The sequence below is a fragment of the Falco naumanni genome, chromosome 1, assembly GCF_017639655.2.
Source record: "Falco naumanni isolate bFalNau1 chromosome 1, bFalNau1.pat, whole genome shotgun sequence".
Lineage (NCBI taxonomy): Eukaryota > Metazoa > Chordata > Aves > Falconiformes > Falconidae > Falco > Falco naumanni.
This window is the reverse complement of record NC_054054.1, coordinates 14,404,681-14,427,188: the sequence shown is the minus strand read 5'-3', so window position 1 is coordinate 14,427,188 and position 22,508 is coordinate 14,404,681. Positions and strand designations below refer to the sequence as shown.

The 22,508-nt window shown below is 38.4% G+C and overlaps 1 protein-coding gene across 5 annotated transcripts in view; it reads left to right on the top strand.

The window, feature by feature from the left end:
* Positions 1 to 22,508, top strand: part of ZNF827 (zinc finger protein 827) — a 106,462-nt gene that overhangs the window by 39,239 nt on the left and 44,715 nt on the right. For all 5 annotated transcript variants that reach the window (XR_005826062.1, XR_005826064.1, XR_005826063.1 and 2 more), the window contains exons 4-5: positions 2,954 to 3,437; positions 15,527 to 15,760. Coding sequence is in view for 2 of the 5 variants with exons in the window: in XM_040582207.1 (XP_040438141.1) it covers positions 2,954 to 3,437; positions 15,527 to 15,760 (718 nt within the window). In the remaining 3 variants the exon portion in view is untranslated. The remainder of the gene's footprint in view (positions 1 to 2,953; positions 3,438 to 15,526; positions 15,761 to 22,508) is intronic.

Genomic DNA, 22,508 nt, shown 5'->3' with positions numbered 1-22,508 from the left:
AGTGTAAGAGCCATTCTCTGTCTCATGGAGGGAGAAGGCAGCTTTTTGGACTGCAACATTGCATGATCTGGATTTACCCTGTGGCTTTCTGTGTAGCTCTACAGGGTTTCTTGTTTCTTATTCTGTGCAAGTAGTTGCTGCCTTGACTTTCCCTCCAAATATCATAGAATGGCAATTCTTGGCCCTTTTAGCTGCTGTCAAGTGAGAAAACAAGGGATAGTTTTCCCTTTAAAGGGACTTTAATTCTTAGCTTCTATTTCTAATAGTGTTCAAATTTAAAAATAAATATTATTATTTATTTATGTGAATTAAAAAAATATGAATAATCTTGTGGTGAAACTGGACCCAGGATTTTGGGGGGGCTAAGTACTAGGCTTGATGTTGTTTCATATGGATTTTTTGTAGGTCTAAAATTCTTCTTTTCAAAACTGTAAATATTTGGGTTTGAATTCTATCATTTCTTGGTTGCAAGTTATAAATGTACTTTATTTTGTAAGAAATCTATTGGTGATTCTGCTGTTGTCTTTGGGCAGGAGAAGAATCCAAATCAGGTGAATCACACCACACACCCCTTCTCATCCATTCTCAAAAGATATTACAGGGGTGGCAATATCTCTTCTGGGGAGAGAAGGGTTCACACACAGACTTTGCCACCTGACTGCAGCAGTGACAGCCTTCAGAAGGCATCGTATTGATGATTGTGATAAGGGGCTTCTAGAAGAGATGGTTAAATATGTAGGCAGGGAAGTGTTGATTGAAGGGGATCCTGGAGAGAAACCCTGGCACACAGAATCTCGGTGGGTGTAAGAGATAAAGTTGCCATGGTGAGAGTGCTTGCTACCATTAGTACATCTCAGTGCTCTTCATGAAGAAGAGTGCTTACATACTGCTGTGCTCACAGACCATCCTGTTTCCAGTAACGTAGACAGGCAATCTGGTTGGCATTTTTGTTGTAACCTCTTAATATTTAGAATTTATTGGGCTGCTATTCTTCTGCACGTTTGTTGCTTTAAAACTGTCTTAGGTTAGCATTAGCTTCTAATGTTTTTTGTCATCAGGTGCAATTATAAGATTCCAGGATTGCTTTGTCTGCAAATATCATATTTATATGATACTGAGAATGTCATTCTGTAAAGCAGCTGAGCAAGAGAAATTCTTTCTTGCTATCTGTTTGTTTAGTAACTGATCTCCAGAGCCCTTGAAGAATGACAGAATGAGAAGTTATACAGCACTAATGAAATGAGTCTTCACTGAATGCAAAATGAACTAAAAGAGGGACATCTCCCATCTTCACATTTTAGCAGACCTGAATTCAGGTCCTGTGTATGTAGAGCTGGGAATGCTGATATGAGCTTGTGACTGAATTCCTCTTACTATATAGAAAACTAATCAGACCAAATCTACAATCATGGGAAACCCCAACCTGAATTTTGACGGAGCTGTGTTTGGGAAATGCCACTGTTATCCTAGAGCTCTGCAGTGTCTGCACCAGGACTCTCAGGATCTAGATCTCAGCTCTGCAGGAAACTGGAAAGTGCTGAAAGCCTTAGCTAAATCTAGTTTTTCCAGGCTCCCTGGTGTAGAGCTGAGCTTTGATTAGAGCTGGAGCTCTCAGGGCTTTTGGACTCCCAGGCTGTAGCAGTGAGCCTTGGATCCCTAGCACAGCTGGCTGCTTCTGAGCCAAGCCCAGGGAGCAGGGGGTAGAATGCCACTCAGTAGGGTAGGGGAGTCACACCTCGTTTGCCAAGAGTTCATCAAACCTCTCCATGTTTCAGGTGAAATGTTTTGCGTTCAACAAATTGCCTTTTTCCAACAAAAATCTGTCTCACTGAAATGTTTCCAACCAACTCGAGTCACAAATGAGAGCGAATGTGTGGAGCTCAGTCTGGTGCCAGTTTGTCCTGATCACATGTTCATCAATTAGTAAGGAGCAAATATATGTATTTGCCAGTCTTTCTACAGGGAGTAGCCTGGGGTGCTACTGTCAGGATTTAGAAATCATTTGTGAAGCTACAGCAAAATATTTTTCAATATATCTGTCACTATTATGCTAAGCTCAATTATTCCTCCTCTTTCACGAGTATTGTGTTAAACAAGAAATTGTATAGTTATATGTATAGAGTTCATGTTAATGAATGTTTCTGTTCAAATAATTGTAAACCATTAGATATGGATGGATAGGTAGAGTTCTTTTTAAAAAAGTAATCAGAATCGGGCCTGAAGATGCTAGGCGTTGTAGTCATACTGGACCATACCATCTCTATGAGAAAGAGCCTGCAGTCAAAATACAAGAGTACAGTAACTATGATCATTAATTCACTGATAAAATAGAATAAACGGCAACACCATCTCTCATGTTTGTATTTTATTGTAATGGAACTGTTTATTTTCTGGTAGAATTAATTTGCAACAAACTGTTTCAATAGTGCCTTGGTATTGCCAGGTGCTGTGTTTTTACTCTAATGATACTTGAATCAATGCAGTTTGGTGTTTTGCTGGGTTGCTCTAAACAATTGTTATTTATGAGGTTGCACAGAATGATGATGCTTAGTAGATCATGTAATAGATGGGTGTGTGTGTGTTTGTTTTTTTAATCAAGCAAGCTACTAGTTATAGCTTGGAAGTCTTTTTATGCACTGGCGGGTCATCAGGATCTGGTTGTAAGGACTGTTTGATCCAAAGCAGGCTTCATTATTTCCATGATGTAGAAACTGATTTTCCTGATACTTCTTTTTTCTGTAGTTGAGTCTGATGTTTATGTTCTTTGACTTATGTGTGAAAGAATCTGACTGCCCTTAGTGTCTGACCTCTTTCCAAGTGGTCAGAATGAAGAGTTCACTCATTAGTTAACATTTTTTTTAAAACGGTGTGAGAAGTGTGGAGTTGGAATTTCTATAATGCTGGTAGACTGTTTTGCTTAATACATGCTTTTGTCTTTCACTTCCTCAACCAGGTTCATCAGCACCAAGACAGGGGTGAGACCTTTCAATGCCAGCTATGCCCTTTTACCTCCTCCCGCCACTTCAGCCTGAAACTCCATATGCGTTGCCATCAACATTTCCTCAGGACAGAATCCAAAGTGAAGGAGGAAATACCAGAAACTGATGTGAAGGGGTCACCACAGCTAAATAGTGACTCCTGCCCAGGACCACAGAGGGAAGGAGGTGGACCTGACCTTACGGGATCAGCATCTGTATCTAAATCACCTGATGCAGCTGGGCAGCCTAGTGGAGGCATTCCACCTTTACTAGTGAAAGAAGAGCCCAAAGATGACAATGGCATTTCAGCTGCACCTTTTGCTCTTAGCACTGTTGACAGAGCCCCCAACAACACAAAGCTGAAAGACTCCTCTGACTTTGTGGCCAGTACAGCATCAGCCCTATTCAACCAAGACATCTCTGTCAAGATGGCATCAGATTTTCTTATGAAGCTGTCAGGTAATTGAACAGCAAGCAGCAGCTGCTCCTTTCTGGGCTAAGAAATGCTTTGCTTTGGGTTTGCTAAGTCATGGAATTGCAGGGAGAAAAACGTTGCAACTTCCTTAACTTGTCATTTCTTGTTTGTTTTGATAAGGAGAGGTGCACGATGGAGGGAAGAGAGGAAATGGTGAGAGAAGAGAGGGATTTTGCTGTTTAATTGCTGTAATTGAGAGTGAGAACCTTTTCTGCAGGCTTTCATGTTCACTGACAATTACTTTGGCAAATCCCATTTGGTGTTTTTTTCAGGTATGCTGAATACCTGTAGTTCTGGTTTGAAATCACTGAGGGTCACAAGAGCATAGCAAGTTAGACAATTCAGTTCTTAAGTTCTCTGCCTTAACTCTTCTATTAAATAGGGCCAATAAATTATTGGTCACCTTCCTTTCAGAGTAGTATTTGAGGTCCAACTAGTAGATACAAGTGAAGTATGAATGTTACTGCATTTCTTGATTATTAACACTTAAAAAAAGGTAGTCCTGGAGATTCATGAACAGCTTTTGAATTGTTTTACTATTTTAATGGAAATCCATATCTAATGCAAAGCGTGTGTGTTGTGATTTCTTTCATTGTGAGATTGTTGCTGTAAGAATGATATTCATATGTGAGACTGAAGCAGATGATGTGTTTAGGGTGAATCTATTATATTTTATGTGCTTTTCTATTGAGTTGATTGAACGCTTCAGAATTGTGGACGTGCTGAAGGAATGTTGTATACTAAATGTTTTCAAAATTGACCTTAATTTTTAAAGATAAAGAAGCCAGGAAAAATTTCACTTAAGCAACTTCCATTTCACAAGGACATGGCAGTTCCTATGGCAAGTTTTAGACTTTGGAGATAGTGCATACTCTTTTCAAAAGAGAATAATTGGTCACCTTTTTCCTTTAAATGGAATGTAAGTTGCATTTTAGCAAATTTTATTGTCAGTTAAACTAAGGAATTAGCTCTGTCCTAATGCCACTGCCTCAGTGTAACCACAGCCATTTATTTTGGAAAGGCTTGTGGTCCCCGTCTGCCCAGGCCTTTATACCTCTGGGATTGCAGTTCTGTGGGGAGTCAAGTAGAATGGGTAAAGACAAGAAGTCATGTCTGAGGGTTCATGGAGCCAACCAGTTAAACGGAAGAGAACTGAGGGCAAGCAGGAGATGAAATGGGCTGGCATAAATGGTTTGCTGTGTGGGTTGGAAGAAGCCACAGAAATCTCCTCTTTTAAAAATAATCTGTTGATACAAGTTGTTATTATGCTCAATGAAAAAATGAACAACATTGAAGGTTGAGTCTGTTTTGATTTGCTTGTACTTTTTTTAAATTGAGTTTCAAATTTGGACTCAATATGAAATCCATTTTTTTTATGTTGCCTGACAGCTGTCCCATACGTGTTGTCATTCTGATGTCTATCTTAAATTTGGGTTGCTGCGATCTAAGTGGCTCTACACATCAACTGTACTGACCCATAGATGGTAGCGCTCAGGATGGCTGCATGTAGCAGAATGAGAGCAGAAAGCAGGAGGTGGGGAAAGGCTGAAAGCTGAAAAAACAAATAACATTTTGATGTGTTGTTTTCATGTAGCAGTTGATGGGGAACTGTTTATAGTTTGGCAGACGGTCATGTTGTCAATGTCTAATCTATTGGCATCAGAAAAAGGATACAAATGTACATTATTCATGCAAAAGGCCTATACAGTTATTTTATGGTGACTTACTAAAGGTCTTGAAACCTGACTTGTATGCACTGTTACCTAGCAACATGTTATAAAGTCACTGGGGGAGTGAGATGTATCTGTAATTTTGTATGTGTGCATATTTGGATGAAAATGTGCTGCCAGTCACCAAGTTTACTACACAAGAAAGGCAACGTTAGAAGGAAAGGAATTTCTTTTCTCCTGAGATTTATATTGTGTTATATACATTTAGCTCATGCTTTCCTCCATACACCGTGCATAAATTTAGAGTAGAAGTAGTTCTCTTTTAGCAAGTTGGCTAAGTATTAGCTGCGTTTTTTGACTGCTTGCTGTGCTGAACCCAGTTCCTTTGAGTGATTTCTTTATTATGACACTCTCGTTAGGCCCATTGGAACTTCAATTATTGGCCCTACCTTTTCAAGGATATAAATCTTTTGACATCTCAAATTGTATATGCCAATTGTAACAGCCAACACAGATTTGTCGAGACCAAATTATGTCAAAATAATCTAATTTTCTTCTCTGATGGGCCTTGTGGCTAAGAAAGAAGCAATAGATAGATATATAGACTTAGAATTTGGCATTTATTCTTATTGAATATTGATGGTTTAAATGAACATTTATTTTTGCTTGCCAATGTTTATTGCTCGTCTTCTTCTTGGTTGGTATCAGTTTGTATGCCTCCAGTTTCATAGTAGACCTCAGAGCCTGTTGGTTTTCACTTCTGTACAGTTTCAGCCTTTTGTTTTTCCATGTGTGGAACTCAAAGAAGTGCTTCAGACCTAAGAGTTATAGTGTCCAAAGTTTAACTGGTGCACCTAGGGTGAAAGGTGGTACAAAATTGGTGGTTATTAACTATTATGAATTTGAAAATGGAATCTTAATAAGCATGTTATATAATCTGGGCTCTCAGCATTATTTCTCATTGTGCAGTGCAGTACCTTTCTAGTCTAGATGAAGTGGATATCAGATGGTTGGAAAAGAGTACATTGAAAGTAGTTCACAGTCAAAAGAGAAGAGTTGCAGTCAAAGGAGATCTGTAAAAAATGTGCAAATGTTCAACAAACAGTTGCACAAATACAAACCCAGGAACAACTAGCTGTATACAGAGAGAAACAGCCTCAAGGAAGGGGGAAACAATCCTGCTGTTCTCAGTTTTGCTAAAGTCCAAGATTTTGGCACTATAGTTTATGAAGAGTGTGGACAGTTGGAAAGACTTTGAAGGAGGAGAGCAGCAGAAATGACCAGAGGTTTAGAAAACATGTCCAGTGAGGATGGATAAAAGGGGTGAGGTTGTGAAGGCTATACAGAAGACTAAGGTGAGTCATTAATAAGTGTTTAATGCATTAAAAAGTTTGCCTTGGGGAGAAGGAAATAAACTCTGGTTGTTCTTTGTAATTAGGCCAAAAAATAACAGGTTTATATTGCTGTAGGGTTTAAGTTGGCATTAGGAAAACCTTTCCAAAAGTTGGGGTCATTAAACCTCTATGATAGTATGGCTGGAGAGATTGTGGCATCTCTGCCACTGGACAATTTTAAAAACGGATTAGATAACTACCTGTCAGATGTGGTTGTTCACATATTAGACAGTAGGATGGACTAGATCTGTCTATCTCAGTCAGTGAACCATAGGACATGAGAAGTAGTTGAAAGAAATTTCAGCTGAACAAAAACAAGCAGCCAGCTGTAAAGAAGCAAAGTGGGGAAAAAATTTATAGGTGTTCAAAGTTAGACCTGATTTTGACTGGGCCAGGCATGAATTGTGATGACGCTGCTCAAAGTGGCCTCTGAATTTTTTCAGAAAGGCTTAGGGAGGCCTTAGATTTAAAAAGGATGAGAAATATTGGTGTGGGTGACCTTTTGAGATCCATTCAGCCCTAATTCTGTGCCATTGCTTGCCAGAAAGATTTTTAGTTACATGTTTTATGAAATAAAGCATAACACAAATCGCCCAATATAAATCTAAAAATAAGAACAAATCTTGAATTTTTTCCAGATTCCATTCTCTAGACCCTAGTTTAAGGTAGGAGATGCTTTTAAATTCATAAGAAATTCAAAAGGATTCTCCAAAATGCTATTTAAATTTGGAAAGGGCTATTGTTTGTAAAGTTAGTTAGCAGATGTCTCCTTAACATATAAACAGAAGAATATTTAAGCATTGGCATGTTTTTACCTTCAGATCTTCCCCCTCTTACTTCAGTAGGACTGTTTGTATGCTTCAAGTTGCAGAGTACTTTGCTGGATCTGTGCTTTGCCAGAATGTTTTCTTCCCCCAGTCCTTTATTTTTGCTTTGAAACTTTATAACTGTGTTCATATCTTAATTTGCAGAGTATTTGCTTTTCCTGTTTCAGTGGCAGACATTATACAATGCATCTTTTTAAATACTAATGTCCTTCCACCCACTTCTAAGGCTTGCTTTCTTTTATAATAAAACCCGAATTTCACAGTGGTCCAAATTACAATGGCTGGTGTTACTCTAGTGAAGTTATTACTGTGGCTGTGTTATGTGCTGCAGTTACTTTTCATAACATTCGAAAATAAATTAATCCCATCAAAATGAATGGGATTCTTGCACTATTGATCTCAAAGGAATTCTGCGCAGGAACAGTAATTGTAAAGTGTAATTCAGTGCTAGCCTCTCTCCCCTACCTCTCTGTGTTCACCAAGTGCATTACTCTAGAAAGCATCTCTTAATCTTGTGACAGTGTATATTACCACGTGTGCCCTGCTTCTGCAGTTCTTTTTATGTCCCCCAAGTTACTTGCATGTAAAAACTTTAAAATAGAGAGGAGAAATGAAAGAGAATGTAGTGAGGGTTTGGGGCTGGCCATGTTAAATAAATGAGAAACTATGTTTCTCCCAGTTGAAGTCCTATCTGTTGTCACTATCACATGAGGAGTCAAATCTTTGTTTTGGAAAATAATGCCACCATGGGATTCTGGTGACTGTCCAAAGTACTTGGACTTTGCATTCATGTTTTATTAGCTGATTCCATTAATGGAATAATGACATAGTAAATCATCAGACAGCTACATACAAAATATTAGTAGATAAGCTAAGTAATCACTTAGATTATTTGTTCTGTTTGGCTCTTGAAAATTACTACACTCCTTAAAGGTAACACAAGTAATTTGAAATGTTTTAGCATTTGCCATTGACAGTATTAAACTGACTGGCTTGGTCTTCAAACAGCTATTTTTAATAAAATAAAAGCATATCCAATTAAATTGTCATAATTGATGTATTTGTATAGCAAGTTCCAAAGAAAAGACCATGCTGCCTATATTTAGGATTCATTGCTTATGCAGAATGTAAAATTTCAATTAGAAGATGTAAATGCACAGGACTAGCAATTATTGAGCCATATCCTTAATTTTCAAATAGTGTGAAATCCGTAGTGCTTCTGTCGGTGTAAATACCCTGATGTCATCAAGATCTCCATTTGAAGTGTCTATCCAGATTCACGTTTTCGTAATTTCGTTATAGACCTTTAATTTAAAATAAAACTGAAAAGGGGCAATAGCATGGCTAATTAAAACCTGGGCAAATAAAAGCCTGTACTAATCTTTGCCACTGATTTATCACCACCCTTACAATCTTTTTTCAGCAATTGCTAGTCTTACATCCACAATTATCTGACATCCTTAAAATCATATCCATCATGTTTTAAACCTTGAAAGAATATGGAGAATTTAACAAGATAAAACAGTGTAGACTCTGTTTTAATTCAGTCATTTAAAATGCAAGATAACAAACTGCTTTTTTTGTGTACTCAACCCAATACAACTTAAAAGAAGACATGAATATGATTCTGGACCAGCTCTCTGCTTACTATTTAGTTTTAATACTTGCATGAACGCTTACATTTGGAGTATAAGACTAGACTAGACTGATGGCTCTTTTGCGTCCCTGATTACACCATTACTCTGGGCAGAAGTCCTAGCTCATGAGCCTTCTCTCACATCTGTCCAAAATGGGAATTGAACACATTGTTAGTTCAATCATCTCTGATTGTTTGTTTTGGTTTTTGTTTTCTTAAACAAATACAGAGGTCAGTCTGGTCCTGTTTCTGTTCCTTTGTAGAGAGAAGAAATTTTTATACTGCAAACAATTCTTTCCTATCAGCAACAAATTTCCCTTTGCTCCTCTCACTCTCCTCCCCCTCTTTGCTCCAGCTTCCCTAGAGTTTTACCTATGCTGCTGTTTTGATTTTTACCCTGAAAGGAGAAGATGGTCTTGGGAGACAGTGCAACCTTGTTTAGCAGGTGGGACTTTGGCTGTATAACAGACATCTTGGGGGGGGTGTGGATGTATGGTCCTACAGGTGCCCTAGTAGTTTGCCTAATTCCTCCATTTCACTTGAACTGGAACATTGTGATTTTTGAGAGAACAGTGGCAGGATTGTGCTGTGTCTCATTTTGCTTGACTACAGCTCCTTAAAAGCAAAGCAGCTTTAGAGACGATCAGGATAGTTAGCTGGACTTTTCTTAACCTCTGCTTACACACTTTTAATGTACTTCAGCAAGATGGTTTGGAAGCCCTCATATTTTAAGTGATCTTTGGAAGCCCACTGGTGGCAAGTCTTGACATCATCATACTTTTCATGATTGTCTACTCTGCCATTCCACTGCTTTGATAAAAAGGAACATTTCAATTCTGAGCACCCTTGAGTCATAGGTAGCTTTTTATGTTGATAGTTCCCATCCTCTTCCTTGTAGCCCTATAGGTTGGTTTATTTGGTTGAGGGCAGGATAGAGGACTTTGAAAATGAGATGTAATTGAGTTAGCACTCCCAGGAGGGTTAGGTAACATGAGGTGCTCTGGGACAGATTAATACTCCAGGGCAGAAGGCACTAAAAAAACCCTGAGACACCAGCTAGACTGTCCTGCCAGAACAACAGTATTTCTCCTTTTGGGCCACTTACAGTGTAGACAGCTTCTGTGTTTTATAAGTTGGACATAATTTATCAGACCAATTGGATTTTAATCTGGAGATTCTCCGATAGGTTCCAGTGGCATAGATTTTTCTTGCAAGCAATTAGCTCACCAGTGGTGGCTTCTGCAGTGTTTGTACCCCTTACTTAGTTCTTGAATGTCACCAGATTCAAGCCATTGTCTCTGTGCAGGACACCAACACCTACCTGCACATTTCAATTACTAGAGCGAAAACAGTGGATGACTCAATGCATACCCTTCACTGACCGCAGCTGCCTTCAGGACGATGAAGCTCAGTGTTGGGGAAACGTGTCTTCCAAATACTGTAGAACTGATCTGGCAAAGGTCCTTGGTTTCTTTTAACTACGCCAGCTCACAACTTACCACCTGGAATGGAAGGCTCCCTGTGTCATTCCGATGCTCTTGCTCCAGTAGGACCTGGATAAAACACTGTCCATTCTTCCTTAGGTAAAAGTCATACTAGGGTTCTCTTACCGTGGTGGCTCTGAGGAGAATCGCAAGGAGGTTCTCCTGCAAGATCTCAAGGACACCAGTTCAATTTGCAGTGCCTTTTTGGAATGTGTCCTTACTTTCCCTTTTTCCTTCAGCCTTGACTGGCTTGCTCTTTCTCACCTTTGAAGCCGTAGTCAGGTATCACTTGTAAAATAATAAGATGGTGCAGCGGTGTACTGCAGCGTTTTCAGCACAGTTCCTTTTGACTCAAACTCTGTAGATGCTTTTTCTTATGGCCTGTTTCATGGCAGCATTTTTGTGGTGGATTCTTTTTTCTTTCTCACATTCTTTGCTCATGAAGATGGAATGGTGACCAACTCCTTGCAGATGGTGACTTGTAACATTGAGCTTGGTTTGAAGCAATCGGCCCATTTTTCCTTTTTCAATTATAAACATTATGAGGATTTGGAAAACCTTGTAAGTGGACTGGTGCAGTTAGCAGCTTCTATCAGAGTGTTTCAGATTAGTGGCAGATGCCCAAAGCTTTTCTTGTGGCATTTGGCAGCTTAAGGAAAGTGTTATAACTTTCATCATCTACTTTCGCCAAATGGATCAAATGATTCCAGTTGCCAGAAAGATAAAAATCAGCAGTCTGGAATCTTCTTTGATATGTTTTGTTGGGTTTTTTTCTGGATATGGAATGGAACAAATGGAGAATTATCAACCCTGCTTGAGAGACTGCTGCCTGTTGGTTGCGTTTGCTGGGTGGGTTTTTGTGTTGTTTGTTTGGGTTTTTTTCTTTGCTGTATATTTCAAAATTTATTTGCTGGGTTTTTGGTTTTTTTTTTTTTTTTTTGATTCAGTCTGCAGGCAACACATCCTTCAGTCTGTTCTCATTGCAGTTCAGAATGAATGTAAATTAAATACAAATTAAGTATATGTATGTTTATTTTTGTATGTAGATAGATGTTATTCCTTCTGGGGACTAATAATTTGTTGTTCAAGTAGACTGTGATAGATGTCAACACCATCTTTTTAATCCTTGTCTAGTTATAATTTTTCAAAGATTCTTCAATCATAGGTTTTAAAAACTGGTCTCAGTCAACTTTTTTTTCACCTTATTTGAAAAGTTCTTTCTTACATCTGTTTATTGTTCTCCCTAATATGACTAGTGGACACGTCATTGTTGCTATTTCCCATGTGTTAGCAATTTTACCCATGATTGTGGATCCAAAATGGGACAGAGGCAAGAGTGATGAGGATTATTTTTGGGTGGGTTTTTTTTTTCCCCCTGTAGTTTTAATGCATGCATCTGATAGACTAGACAGCCTCCTCTTTTTTTTTAATTCGTCCTTCTATTTAGGCTACATTTATACTGGAATCTGCTTTACTATATTTCAATAAAAAGTAAAAGCCCCATTAATTGAAGCAGTAGGGTTAAAACTGACCCAGTAGTTGTCTGATTTTAATTGGTTTTGTTTTCTAGGGGAAGAAAATGAAGATAAATAACTCTTCCATTTTTGTGATATGCCTACAATTAAAATGTTTGATTTTTTTGAAAGTATGGTTGGTTCAAAGGATGTGCTGTCTGTTAAAGAAAGAAAACTTTAATTAATATATTAATTCTATCTCCTGTCCAAAGTAAAGCAGCTTGAGTAGGCAGAACCAGCAACATAGGTAAGAACAGTAGTCTGGGTTTCTTTTCTGCTTGATGTAATACCGCCAAATGCATGTCTTCAGGACTTCCTCTGGATTGTGGGACCCCAACCATGTTTTGTATTTCTCATAGGTGATGTCTTGTAGACACACAGGGACAAACTGAGTATACTGATCTCATGAAGAGCTTGTTTAGATTATGTCGGATGTTGTGCTCATGGATTTGTTCTCAACATAGTTTTGGGCATTGTTATCCCATGTGGCAGCTCTGAAGTGTGAGGGAGCAATGGCTTATAGCAGCATGTGCTGTCACAGTAGGAGAGTTAATGTGTGAGGTAGGGAAAGAAAGGGAAAGTGAGACATAAGAAAGAAGGGAAACTTGATGGATACCCTGTTCAACTCATTCTGGATGTGTCGCTGTCATGAAGCTATTTAAACTCTGATGTGACCTACCTTGCATTTTTAGTTCTCTGAGCTATTAGAACTTGGCTTCATCTCAGTAGAGTTTGAGAATATCCTGAGATGAAGAGCACAGAGGTGCTGCTTAACACCTGCCCTTGGATTAGGTCAAATTGACTGCTGAGTTTTGGCATGGTGATAAAAGCGTTTAATAAATGCTAATTTCTTCTAAAAGCACCCCTTTTGATCCTCCTCTTTGTGGTAGGGGAATCCATAAGGCATCTCCCACTGCATACTGTAGCGTCTGACTCTGAAAAAAGTTCATAGTTTGACTGTGATATTACATGGATTCTGTTACAGTGCTTCTATTTGTTTATGGATGTTCTTACATTGTTCTTTATCTGGCTTATCATGGACCATGGTGTATGGTAGCAAGCTTACACTGATCTGGGTATGTGAGTTTAATATCACTCTATCTTAAATGGTAAAAGTGTATGCTGGACCTTGTCTATAGTGCTTCTTCTACCTGGTTTGTTTTCTGCCCTCGTTCATGGGCAGAAACATAGCTGGCTTCACAGCTTAATGATTGTTCTCAGTGGGTCATCTTTACCTCTTCACTCAGACTCACGTGTCCTTTATTTTCTGGGACAATTTGAATTAATACCTTCTTGAAATTAATAAATAAGAAAGATTATTTTAATTATTTATTTATTTTCCTCCAGGTTCTCTGAAAGTTCAGGCAGAATGTTCTGTATCAGTTGTACTCAGCTCCTGGTGAAAGTATTTTTCATATCAGTAGCAGCTAGAGTGGCATGTTTTAAAAGAGGAGGAATGTAGAAGGTAGTGTGGCATAGAAGATATGGGCTTTTTTTGTTTGTTTTTTTGCTGACCATTCATCACCTCAGGTCAAACCTCAGAACAGACTGAGGTAGAAAGATGTAGACCTGGATAAAGAAGACAGATGGAATTTTTTTTCGAAGTACCTTGGTAAAGTTAAGATTGGTTTGAGAGCCTTAACCTGTATTTTGATGGATTAAAACATGCTTTAATGTTTCATTTTTCTGCTTTTACTCTTTTTTGTAAAAAGGAAACAGCAACTCCTGATACTTATAAAAGTGCTTATAGGTCATATTAAAAATTACACATATAAGCTACTTTAATTTCTGAAGTAGTGAAAAGCACCAATGTGTATGTACATGCTGCTTATGTGTACACTGTTTATACCACTTGCTTTAATCTTGTTCTTTGGTAATGGCTTGCCAACCAATAAGAAAGGAGAAAAATCAAACAACCCTGGAATATAAACTGAAAAGATGCAAGTATTGTGTTACAGGGTAATGTAGTAACTTTAAAAATAAAAAGAAAACCACAAACCAGTGGACTGTGTGAAAATGAACAAAGCTCAAAGTAGCAAATGGAAACGTCTGTGATAAAGATGACAGTTGTGCCCTGTATTTTAGGGCTGAGGTCTCTGGGAGATGGTGAGCTCACAGTGGGATGCAGGAATTCAGATTCTTTAGGAGTCAGATTTTGAGGGAATTGCTGAGGAGAATATCTGTTGTCAACATTGTTTTTAGCATTGTTATCCTGGGTGGCAGCTCTGAAGTGTGAGGGAGCAATGGCTCCCTGTGATGTGCCGGTTCCTTGGCTTTTCCTGTTTGTGTAATGGGTTTGTAAAGCAGTTCTCTGCAGCAGGCAAGGCACATCAGCTTCTAATGCCCTGCTGCAGCCTGTGAAAGGGGTGGTGGGGTACATCCTTCTTATGGGGTCTGAATGAGATTTGACAGAGCTCATCTGCAAGAGTCATGAGGGTAGGCAGGGGATTGTCATGTGGAAGGAGGAAAATATGTAGGAGAGGTAGTGAGGTAAGTGGTGAGGGAGCTCAGAAAGATAACTAAATGGGGACAAGGCTCTGTCTTTCATATTTGTGGAGACAGAGGTTTAGAGAGGTAAGAAAGATGTAAACTCATCAAAGTTTAGGGCACTGAAGGAGTCATCTGCTGTGTGTTACTGGGAATTTAAAGTGAAATTTTGAACAAGAAAAAGCCGCTAAGAGACAGGGAAGGAACTATGTCTTACTGGACCAACCTAAAAAATTACAAGAAGAGCTGCTGAAAAATAGTTTGTCGTGTAGTCTGCCTGTGGAATTATATTGCTTGGGGTTTGGAAGTGTTGTTTAGGAGGTGTTCTTGGTTTTATCCCTTCAACCAAATGCAGTGCCAAGGATCTACTGCTGTCAAGGGGTATTGGAAAGACCATTCAAGAACAGCATTTTTCAGTGTGTAAATTTTAAGCAGCCCCAAGGTTGCTGTACCCTTCTCTGAGGCTGTGCAGCTGCTTACATGGAGTATTTGAAAGGATTATTTTAAACTTTCTTTTTTATGGGTGTTGAACCTGAAATGGTGTCTTCTGAAAATCCCTCTGCCCTCTTTCTTAATAAATACCAACTTTTAGGACCTAAGAATTTGGTGTCTTATCCCTTTTACTCCGTTCTTAGTTTCCTCTTTCTAGTCTTCATCTCTTGCTTCTTTTCCATGCTCAAAGAACTCAGTATGTAGTACCCACGGCTTTGCCAAATTTGCCCTTACGTGAAATGATGTTTTAAACTTCTGTCGAGCCTATAGAAGACCTACAAACCAATGATCAGGGCAATGCTTTTAGGAGGAGTAGAGGCAAAAATTAAAGAGAAGGACTGTTTCTTGAGCTCTGGTACATGCAGGTTTTGTGTTTCAAAACTGTCCCTTTGTACAAAAGATGGAGAAGTTTGTTTACCTCTTGAAGCATCTTTGAATGCTGTTTGACATGCTCACTTTCAGTACCTGCTCTAGCATTTCTTGGGTTATGGTTTCTTCCTGTTACTAGCTGCTCTATGATTATATATTACATACCTCATTAAGTCTCACTTCTTTCTTTCTCTTGACAGCTGCAAATCAAAAAGAGCCCTTGACTCCTAAATTTAAAGTGAAAGAGGAGCCTAAGGATGAAGAAGCTGCAAGTTCAGCCTTGTCTCAGTCCAGCTATGTGTTCAGCCACGAATCCGAAGCCTCAGCTCCAAACATCCCTGAGGAGAAACTCAAGCCACCAGAAGTGCAGGCAAATGTGATGAGGCAGGACATGTCAGTCAAGGCAGCATCTGAGCTCCTCATGAAGCTCTCAGGTAGATATTTAATAATATTAAACATTTCTTTTTTTGTGTGTGTGTCTGCTAGCAAGGTTACCTTGCAGAGGGAATGTTTAGCTTTAGTAGCAAGTGAAGGAACAATTGAAAAGGTCTGTCTGCACAGGTTCATATATGTAATACATCTCAGTTTGGTCTGTTGCCATAGTATCTAATTGTCTGTGCTCTGGTTTTCAAATTAATGACTGTAGGATAAGTCAAAAGAAATGATGCCTTAAAGCTTTTAGATGTTGTCATTTTTAAAATTTACCAAACTATGTTAATACCGATTTATTGATGTGTCACTTCATTAACATCATAAGAAAGTGTGTCTGTACTGAACTACACCTGATACAACTTTAGAAATGACGACTTTTAAAACCTTTTATTTTTTCTGACAGTATCACAAAATTATAGGATACACTATTAAACAAATAATGTAAACTGTGTCAACTTTCTGCTGTTAGGGAGATCACTTGAACTCACCCACACTGGCTTAGTGATACATCCTTCTGCCAGACAAGTAGACAGTGTGCATGTGTATACACATATGTACTGTTACTACTGGAGGGAGTCAAATAAAAATATATGTTCTGCTAATTATTCTTTGCCTGTCAGAATTAGGGTTTAACTTTAAGGGAAAGTAAGAGGGTTGAATTCTCCCTGCTGGGAACAGTTTGAGTGATGAAAAGGCTTTGAACTTTATTTAATGGACTTCAGTTTTTAGGACCAAGGCGTGAAAGTAAGTCTGAGTTTTGTACTTCCACGCCTGAAGTGAATCATTTCATTTTTAAGTCTTCTCCAAAACTGGACAAGACTTCTTTTTTTAAGTATGCCAAAGTCACACAAGAGGTGCCATTTGAAATGCTTAGAAGTCTATTAACTTCTGAAATTCCTGCCAGACTATCTGAAATTATTTGGCTTGATTGGATGCCGTCAAAATTGAATTTGAGCTCAGATTTCTACTTCAAAGACTTCAACTGGCTGGGATCTCTCCCGTAAATTCTAACATGTAATTGATTTCTTTTCATACCTGCACAGTTTAATTTGCAGAAGAATTTGAATCATTGTTTTGCAAGCCTTCCATGTTAATGGTGCAAAAAGTGCTTCCCAGGTACAAGAGTTGATCAGAGCAGTTTTCCAGTTTTTCACAGGCTCCCAAATACTAAACATTTGGTTATTGATATAGTGCACTGTTGCTGCTGGTAACTGATACAAGTATGGTGTTCTAGTAACAGAACTTTACAGCCTAGTGAATATTAACCCGTGACTTTATTTTTCTTGGTGCATATAAATGTATATAGCTATTTTCATAAAGAAAAAGCTCTGTAACTTAATGATTTCTCACGTACTTCAGAAACACTAGGGTTATTGTTTGTGAATCTTGAGTTCAGCACCAGCAGTCTGTGTTTAAATAGTTTTATTGAAGACTATTATATTAGAATATTTGTGCCTTAAGTATCTGTTTATACGAGTAAAATCTGGTATGTATAAAATCTTGGTCAAGTCTTCAGTCACTGTTGTTGGGAATTACCAGTCTTTGAAGGCTGTAGTAAGAAATACACTCGTTTAACATTTCCCTTGTGACTCCTAGTGATTGAGCAGTGTTTGCTGGTAGTGGTCTTTTTGGTTAATCTGTACATTAGAAGGCAAAGAATTACTCTAGGATTTACTTAGCCAGAATTGCTGCAGTTGGTATTCCTGAATCAGCCAGTGGGTGGGGTTATACCAAGTTTATCACATAGGCTGTTTTCAACTTGCACTTTTCTGGTTTATCAGCTAAGGCAGAAACTATAAAGGAGAAAAACACAAAGATACAGTTTAATGTAGGACAAATATAGGAGGACTATCAAAGTTCAGTAGCCTCTAGTGTTTTTGAATGTTTACTTTATCTGGTAGAATACTCTGAGATCACTATTGACTTCCCAACTTACCTTAAGCAATTCTGCACTCTGGTTTTGGTGATTTAGAACTTAAACAGTTAAGCCGCTTATTCAGAATATAGTAAAAAGAAGACCAAACTTGCTCCTTTTTTCCTAGTACTGAAAGGAGAAGAAAAAAAAAAGGAAAGGGATGAGTAGTCTGGATGTTGTACCGTCTGAGGGAAATCTTCAGTCAAGTGCCCTTATTAGATTTGATATATTATATAATTGGGTTTAAGTCAGGTCCTTCCGGGCTCTATATATTCTTGGTAAAGACTGAATGGATTACATCCTCACTTCCCCGCCCCATCCCCCCCCCCCCCCCCCCCCAAACCCCTTACTTCTGTGTAATACTAATTACCAAAACCTGTACTGCATACAAATTCAGCAAGGGATTTCCGGCATAATAGTATTTTGCTTTTTGCATTCTTGACATACATGCTTCTGTTATTCCCTGAGCAATAATATTGCTGATTATTGCAGCTCATGGGAACCTCTTGGGATTTAGGCCTAGACCTTGCTGTCTCCTTTCATGTGAAGGATACGCTGGTTTATATTTTTCACTGGGAAATCTCTTTTCCCAAATGGAGATGCTGTGTTGCTAGCTCTTAGCTGAGCCTGTATAGTGTAGCAGAAGGCCTTTCCATCTCTGCAGCCTAGCTTGCACTGGTGCATACTGAGAGACTTACTGCAAATCACCAGCCCTTATAATGGAGGGACTTCTCAGCCACTCAGAAACTAAACCTAGGAAAATTAGAAGAATAAATATATTTTACTGTAGCAGAGCATTAACGTTTACTAGTTGTCATGGTAAAGACAGATGTACAAAACCAAGAGAAAATCACATGCAGCTGTCTATTTTAGTTCTGCTGTGCAAGGTGTGCTCTTTTCTCACTAGGTTAAAAAGTTGTCAGGACACTTGCATGCTTTTAGCAGCACTCATCCAGTCTTGAAGATAAGGCCCTTACCTTGCATATTACTTTGGTGGAGCTGGACCTTACCTGGAGATGCTAAGCCCTTTTATACCATTTTTTTTCTCCACTGTGTTCCACTTGGATTCAGATCTTCCACCTCTCAGTACACAAACTTGATACCTAGTCACCTGACACCTAGTTGTACTTCTTCCAGAGAATTATTCAAGCTAAGAAGCTCAATGTCTCTTGGGCACATTTAGGTGGAACCCATTTCCATCCAGACAGTCAAAACAAAACTTTCTAACAAGTGATCTGCTATTTAAAAATAAATGAAACTCCCATTTGGAAGAAATGGTCTTTGGGGGTTAATGGGCAAAGTTCAAGCATCAGTGCAGACTTTCAACCTACATTTTACAGAACTCAAAATGACTATCATGATTTATATGAATGTACAAAGGTGAGTTGTGAATTCTGTCCATTACTAAGACTTGACTGAAACAAGGTCCAACAGTAAGCAAACAGATTTGAGGAGATAATGGAGTGGGCCAGATCACTCTCATCTCTGTCTGGAAGGGTGCCATACCTGCAAGATTTTAAATTCCTGTTAAATATTGCATGGAATTACTTGTAAGAAGTAGAAGTAATATTCCAAATACACCTGTACCAGTTTTCTACATTCTTACTAGTTCTTTTTCATGGAAAAGCTAACTTCATTCTCAAATTGTTTAATTAAGTGTGCACCCAGTGATCCCTGGTCAGTTTTACACACTCAGCCTTGTAAATTGAAAGGTAGGTTTCAGAGGAGACTGAAATTTAAAATAAATGTTTGCATTTACATGCTAATTTTTGAATCTAAACCCTCATTTTCTACTGACATAGTCATGCTGCTAATATGTTTGGGGCATGTATTATCTTTCAGAAGTGTACAGTGTTTTGCTGCCTTGTCCAACAATGAATACATAGCTGGAGGTGTATAAAATCTATTCCAGATACTAGCATTTTAAAAGTAGTGTTTTACCCTGGTGCCTTGAACTATGACATTAATATGTCCCTGTCTTTCCTAGAAATGTTGTCTGAATCACGTTTGCCTTTATTTCAGCTATATCTTATTTGTGAAATGTAGTCATTTTGCATTTCAGTAGTAACTCAGGTTGTTTTCCCTCTCTCTTTTTTCAGTGGATTGATTCCCCTTGTATTGCGCATATCCTTGTTATGACTAGCAAATGCATGACCTTTGTACTATTTGGTTCCTTTGGATTTTTTTTACTTCAATCCTCAGGTCACAGTGCTTCTTGTAATACGCCGATTCCCCAGTACCAGCAATGTATCATAATTTAGGGTTATCAGCAGATGCAATTAGTGCATACTTACTTTTTGTGCCAAGGTCATGAAGTAAAATGTTGCATACAATTGATTCCAAAAGCATTCTTGATCAACTCCATTTATTATCACCTAATTACATGACAATTTCTCTTCCAGCACAGCTGGTTATTACAGGGTTTGGGGTTTTTTTTTTCCTTTTTTGATTAAGTCTTTATCCACTTGAAAATGTTGATACTAATTTCCTGTTTCATACCTTGTAGTTAATTTTTTATGACACTGTATCTTACATTTTAACTGATGCCACATGGATTACAACTTCTATTTAAAAAGAGGAGGAAAAGGAAAAAAAGAATTATAGTAGAATTCTAGCATAAGATGAAGGCCAGAATACCTCAGTGCTACTCCTATTCCAAAAATGGCACATTGTGCATTAGGGAACCGCGAGAGGAAGGGCTATCTGAGAAGGCTTTAAATTACCTCATACCAAAACCAGTCCAGTCACAACAGCATAGACTTCCAGAGGAACTGAATAACAGTATCAGTTAAAAAAGTTTGCTAACTAGGAGTGCTATCTGTGTGTGTGTGGCTGGACAGCTGGTGTCAGATTTACCTCATTTTAAGGCTGGGGTGGCTTTAGGTTTGGCTGTCATCAGCAGTGTGAATTGACAACAAAAACAAGTCCATGGTTAGTAAGCTATTATTCTTGGCAGTCACAAAATATTTTCAGGTTTAGCGGGTTGTGTTAGCAGGCTTTTTAGTTTATTGTTACTATGGTGAAGAAAAAGTACATTACTACGTTCTTTGAGTGAGGTGGGGGACAGAGAAACTAACCTTCCTATATATTTCTTTTTCGTAACATCATGGACTGTTCTGGGAAGAGCTTGTATGGATCCAGGCTGCTGTCGTTGCAGGTAGCTGTTGTCAGGACCTCATAAGAGTCTCTGTACCTAGATTGCAGGGGAGCTGTCAAGTTCTTTCATCCCTGCTTAAAGAGCCTTGATAATGGGCAGAGGAGTGAAAATACAGGGAAGTCTTTTGTTCCTTGGTCTCTAAATAGCTCATTAGAAAGCTCTGGGCAGCAGCAGGTGCTTCTGTAGAAGCTCAGGAAAGTAAGTGGGGAAGTGTATGACTCAAAATAAGACTCTCATGAAGGGAACTGAAGAGATAGCAAGCCATGGCAAGTCACATAACCAGATTAAATCCTGCTATTAGCCAAGTGGTTTTGTTTTTTTAACCATCAGAAATGTGAAATTGATTGTGAATGGATAGAGTGAAGCTGTGATTTAATTACATATAGAAAAAGATACAAATTTCTAGATAGCTAGATTTACTATTGCAATGTGTCAGCTTCCAGATTTGGAAAAAAAAAAATCTTAAGGAAAAAAAAGACTTTGAGACTCTTCTGCCAATGCTGTACTACATGAAGTTCCTGTCAGGCCATAGTATGTTCATTCAGTTTAATAAGCTTTTCCATGACATCTGCAAAGTAACATAATCCAAAAGAACTCAACTAGTAATGGATTCGTAGCTACTGATAGTTTTTACCATGTTTCAAGACAACACTTAATGTCTAAACCCAGAAGCAGTGGAAATGTAAAAAAATTCTGCCCATTCACAGAGAAATATAGGGTGGGGATTATGGAAGTCTGCAAAGTCTTTTTCAATTATAGATCTTAAAAAACCCTCACAAAACAACAAAAATCACAGAAAAACAAGTACCTTACAACAGAGCCTAGCTTTTAGTTCGGTTGATGCTATACTGTACCTTTAAGTTATTGCAGATCACCTTTTTCCTTTTTTCCATGTCAGGGTGATCTTGACATTTAATGAAAACCATGTTAATTTAAAAGATTAGGAAATCTGCAATAATAAGAAATCATAATGCCTGTGGCTCAAATGTGTTTCTTTTGGTGTTCTGGATTTATTTTATTTTATTTTATTTTATTTAGGAATTGTCACCAAAGATTTTAAACAACCCCGATCCTTTGCTTTACCGCTGTTCCTTGATGATATTCAGCCAGGTGGGAGTTGCCACAGAGCTATGGAAGGTGGGCAGTGTCAAGTTTTTTCCACGTGTCAGGGCCTTGTGGATGCACAATATTTGCAGAGGGGCCTCTTGCAGTCCCCCTTGCCTTTAGAGAGCCAGCTTGTAAAGACAGGAGAACTGGAGTCAGGCTCTCTGCAAAGGTACAGCTTGCTGCAGAAATGCTAGACTAGAATTTTCTTGAACTGGGAGACTTACATGGACTTAGATGGAATATGTTGTAAAATGACAATTCCCTGCACGTGTAGACTTTTTATCAAATTCTTCTTGATCTATGTTTTGAGGGATTGGCTGTGTTCTGCAAGTAGGGTCTTTCAGGTAAGCATGATAATCCTACCATTTAAAAGGAGGGAGTAGCAGATGTGTATCATAACTCAAATTAGTCTATTGCTTTAATTTGCTCTTTTTTTCTGTTGTTGGTGTTTGCATTTTTATGAAACTAAACCTGTAGTTGCAAAATTCTGTAACATGGGAGTTCAGATGTTCCACTACAACAAATATAAGCCATTTTATTATGATTTTTTTTTTTTACATGCAGGATCCTG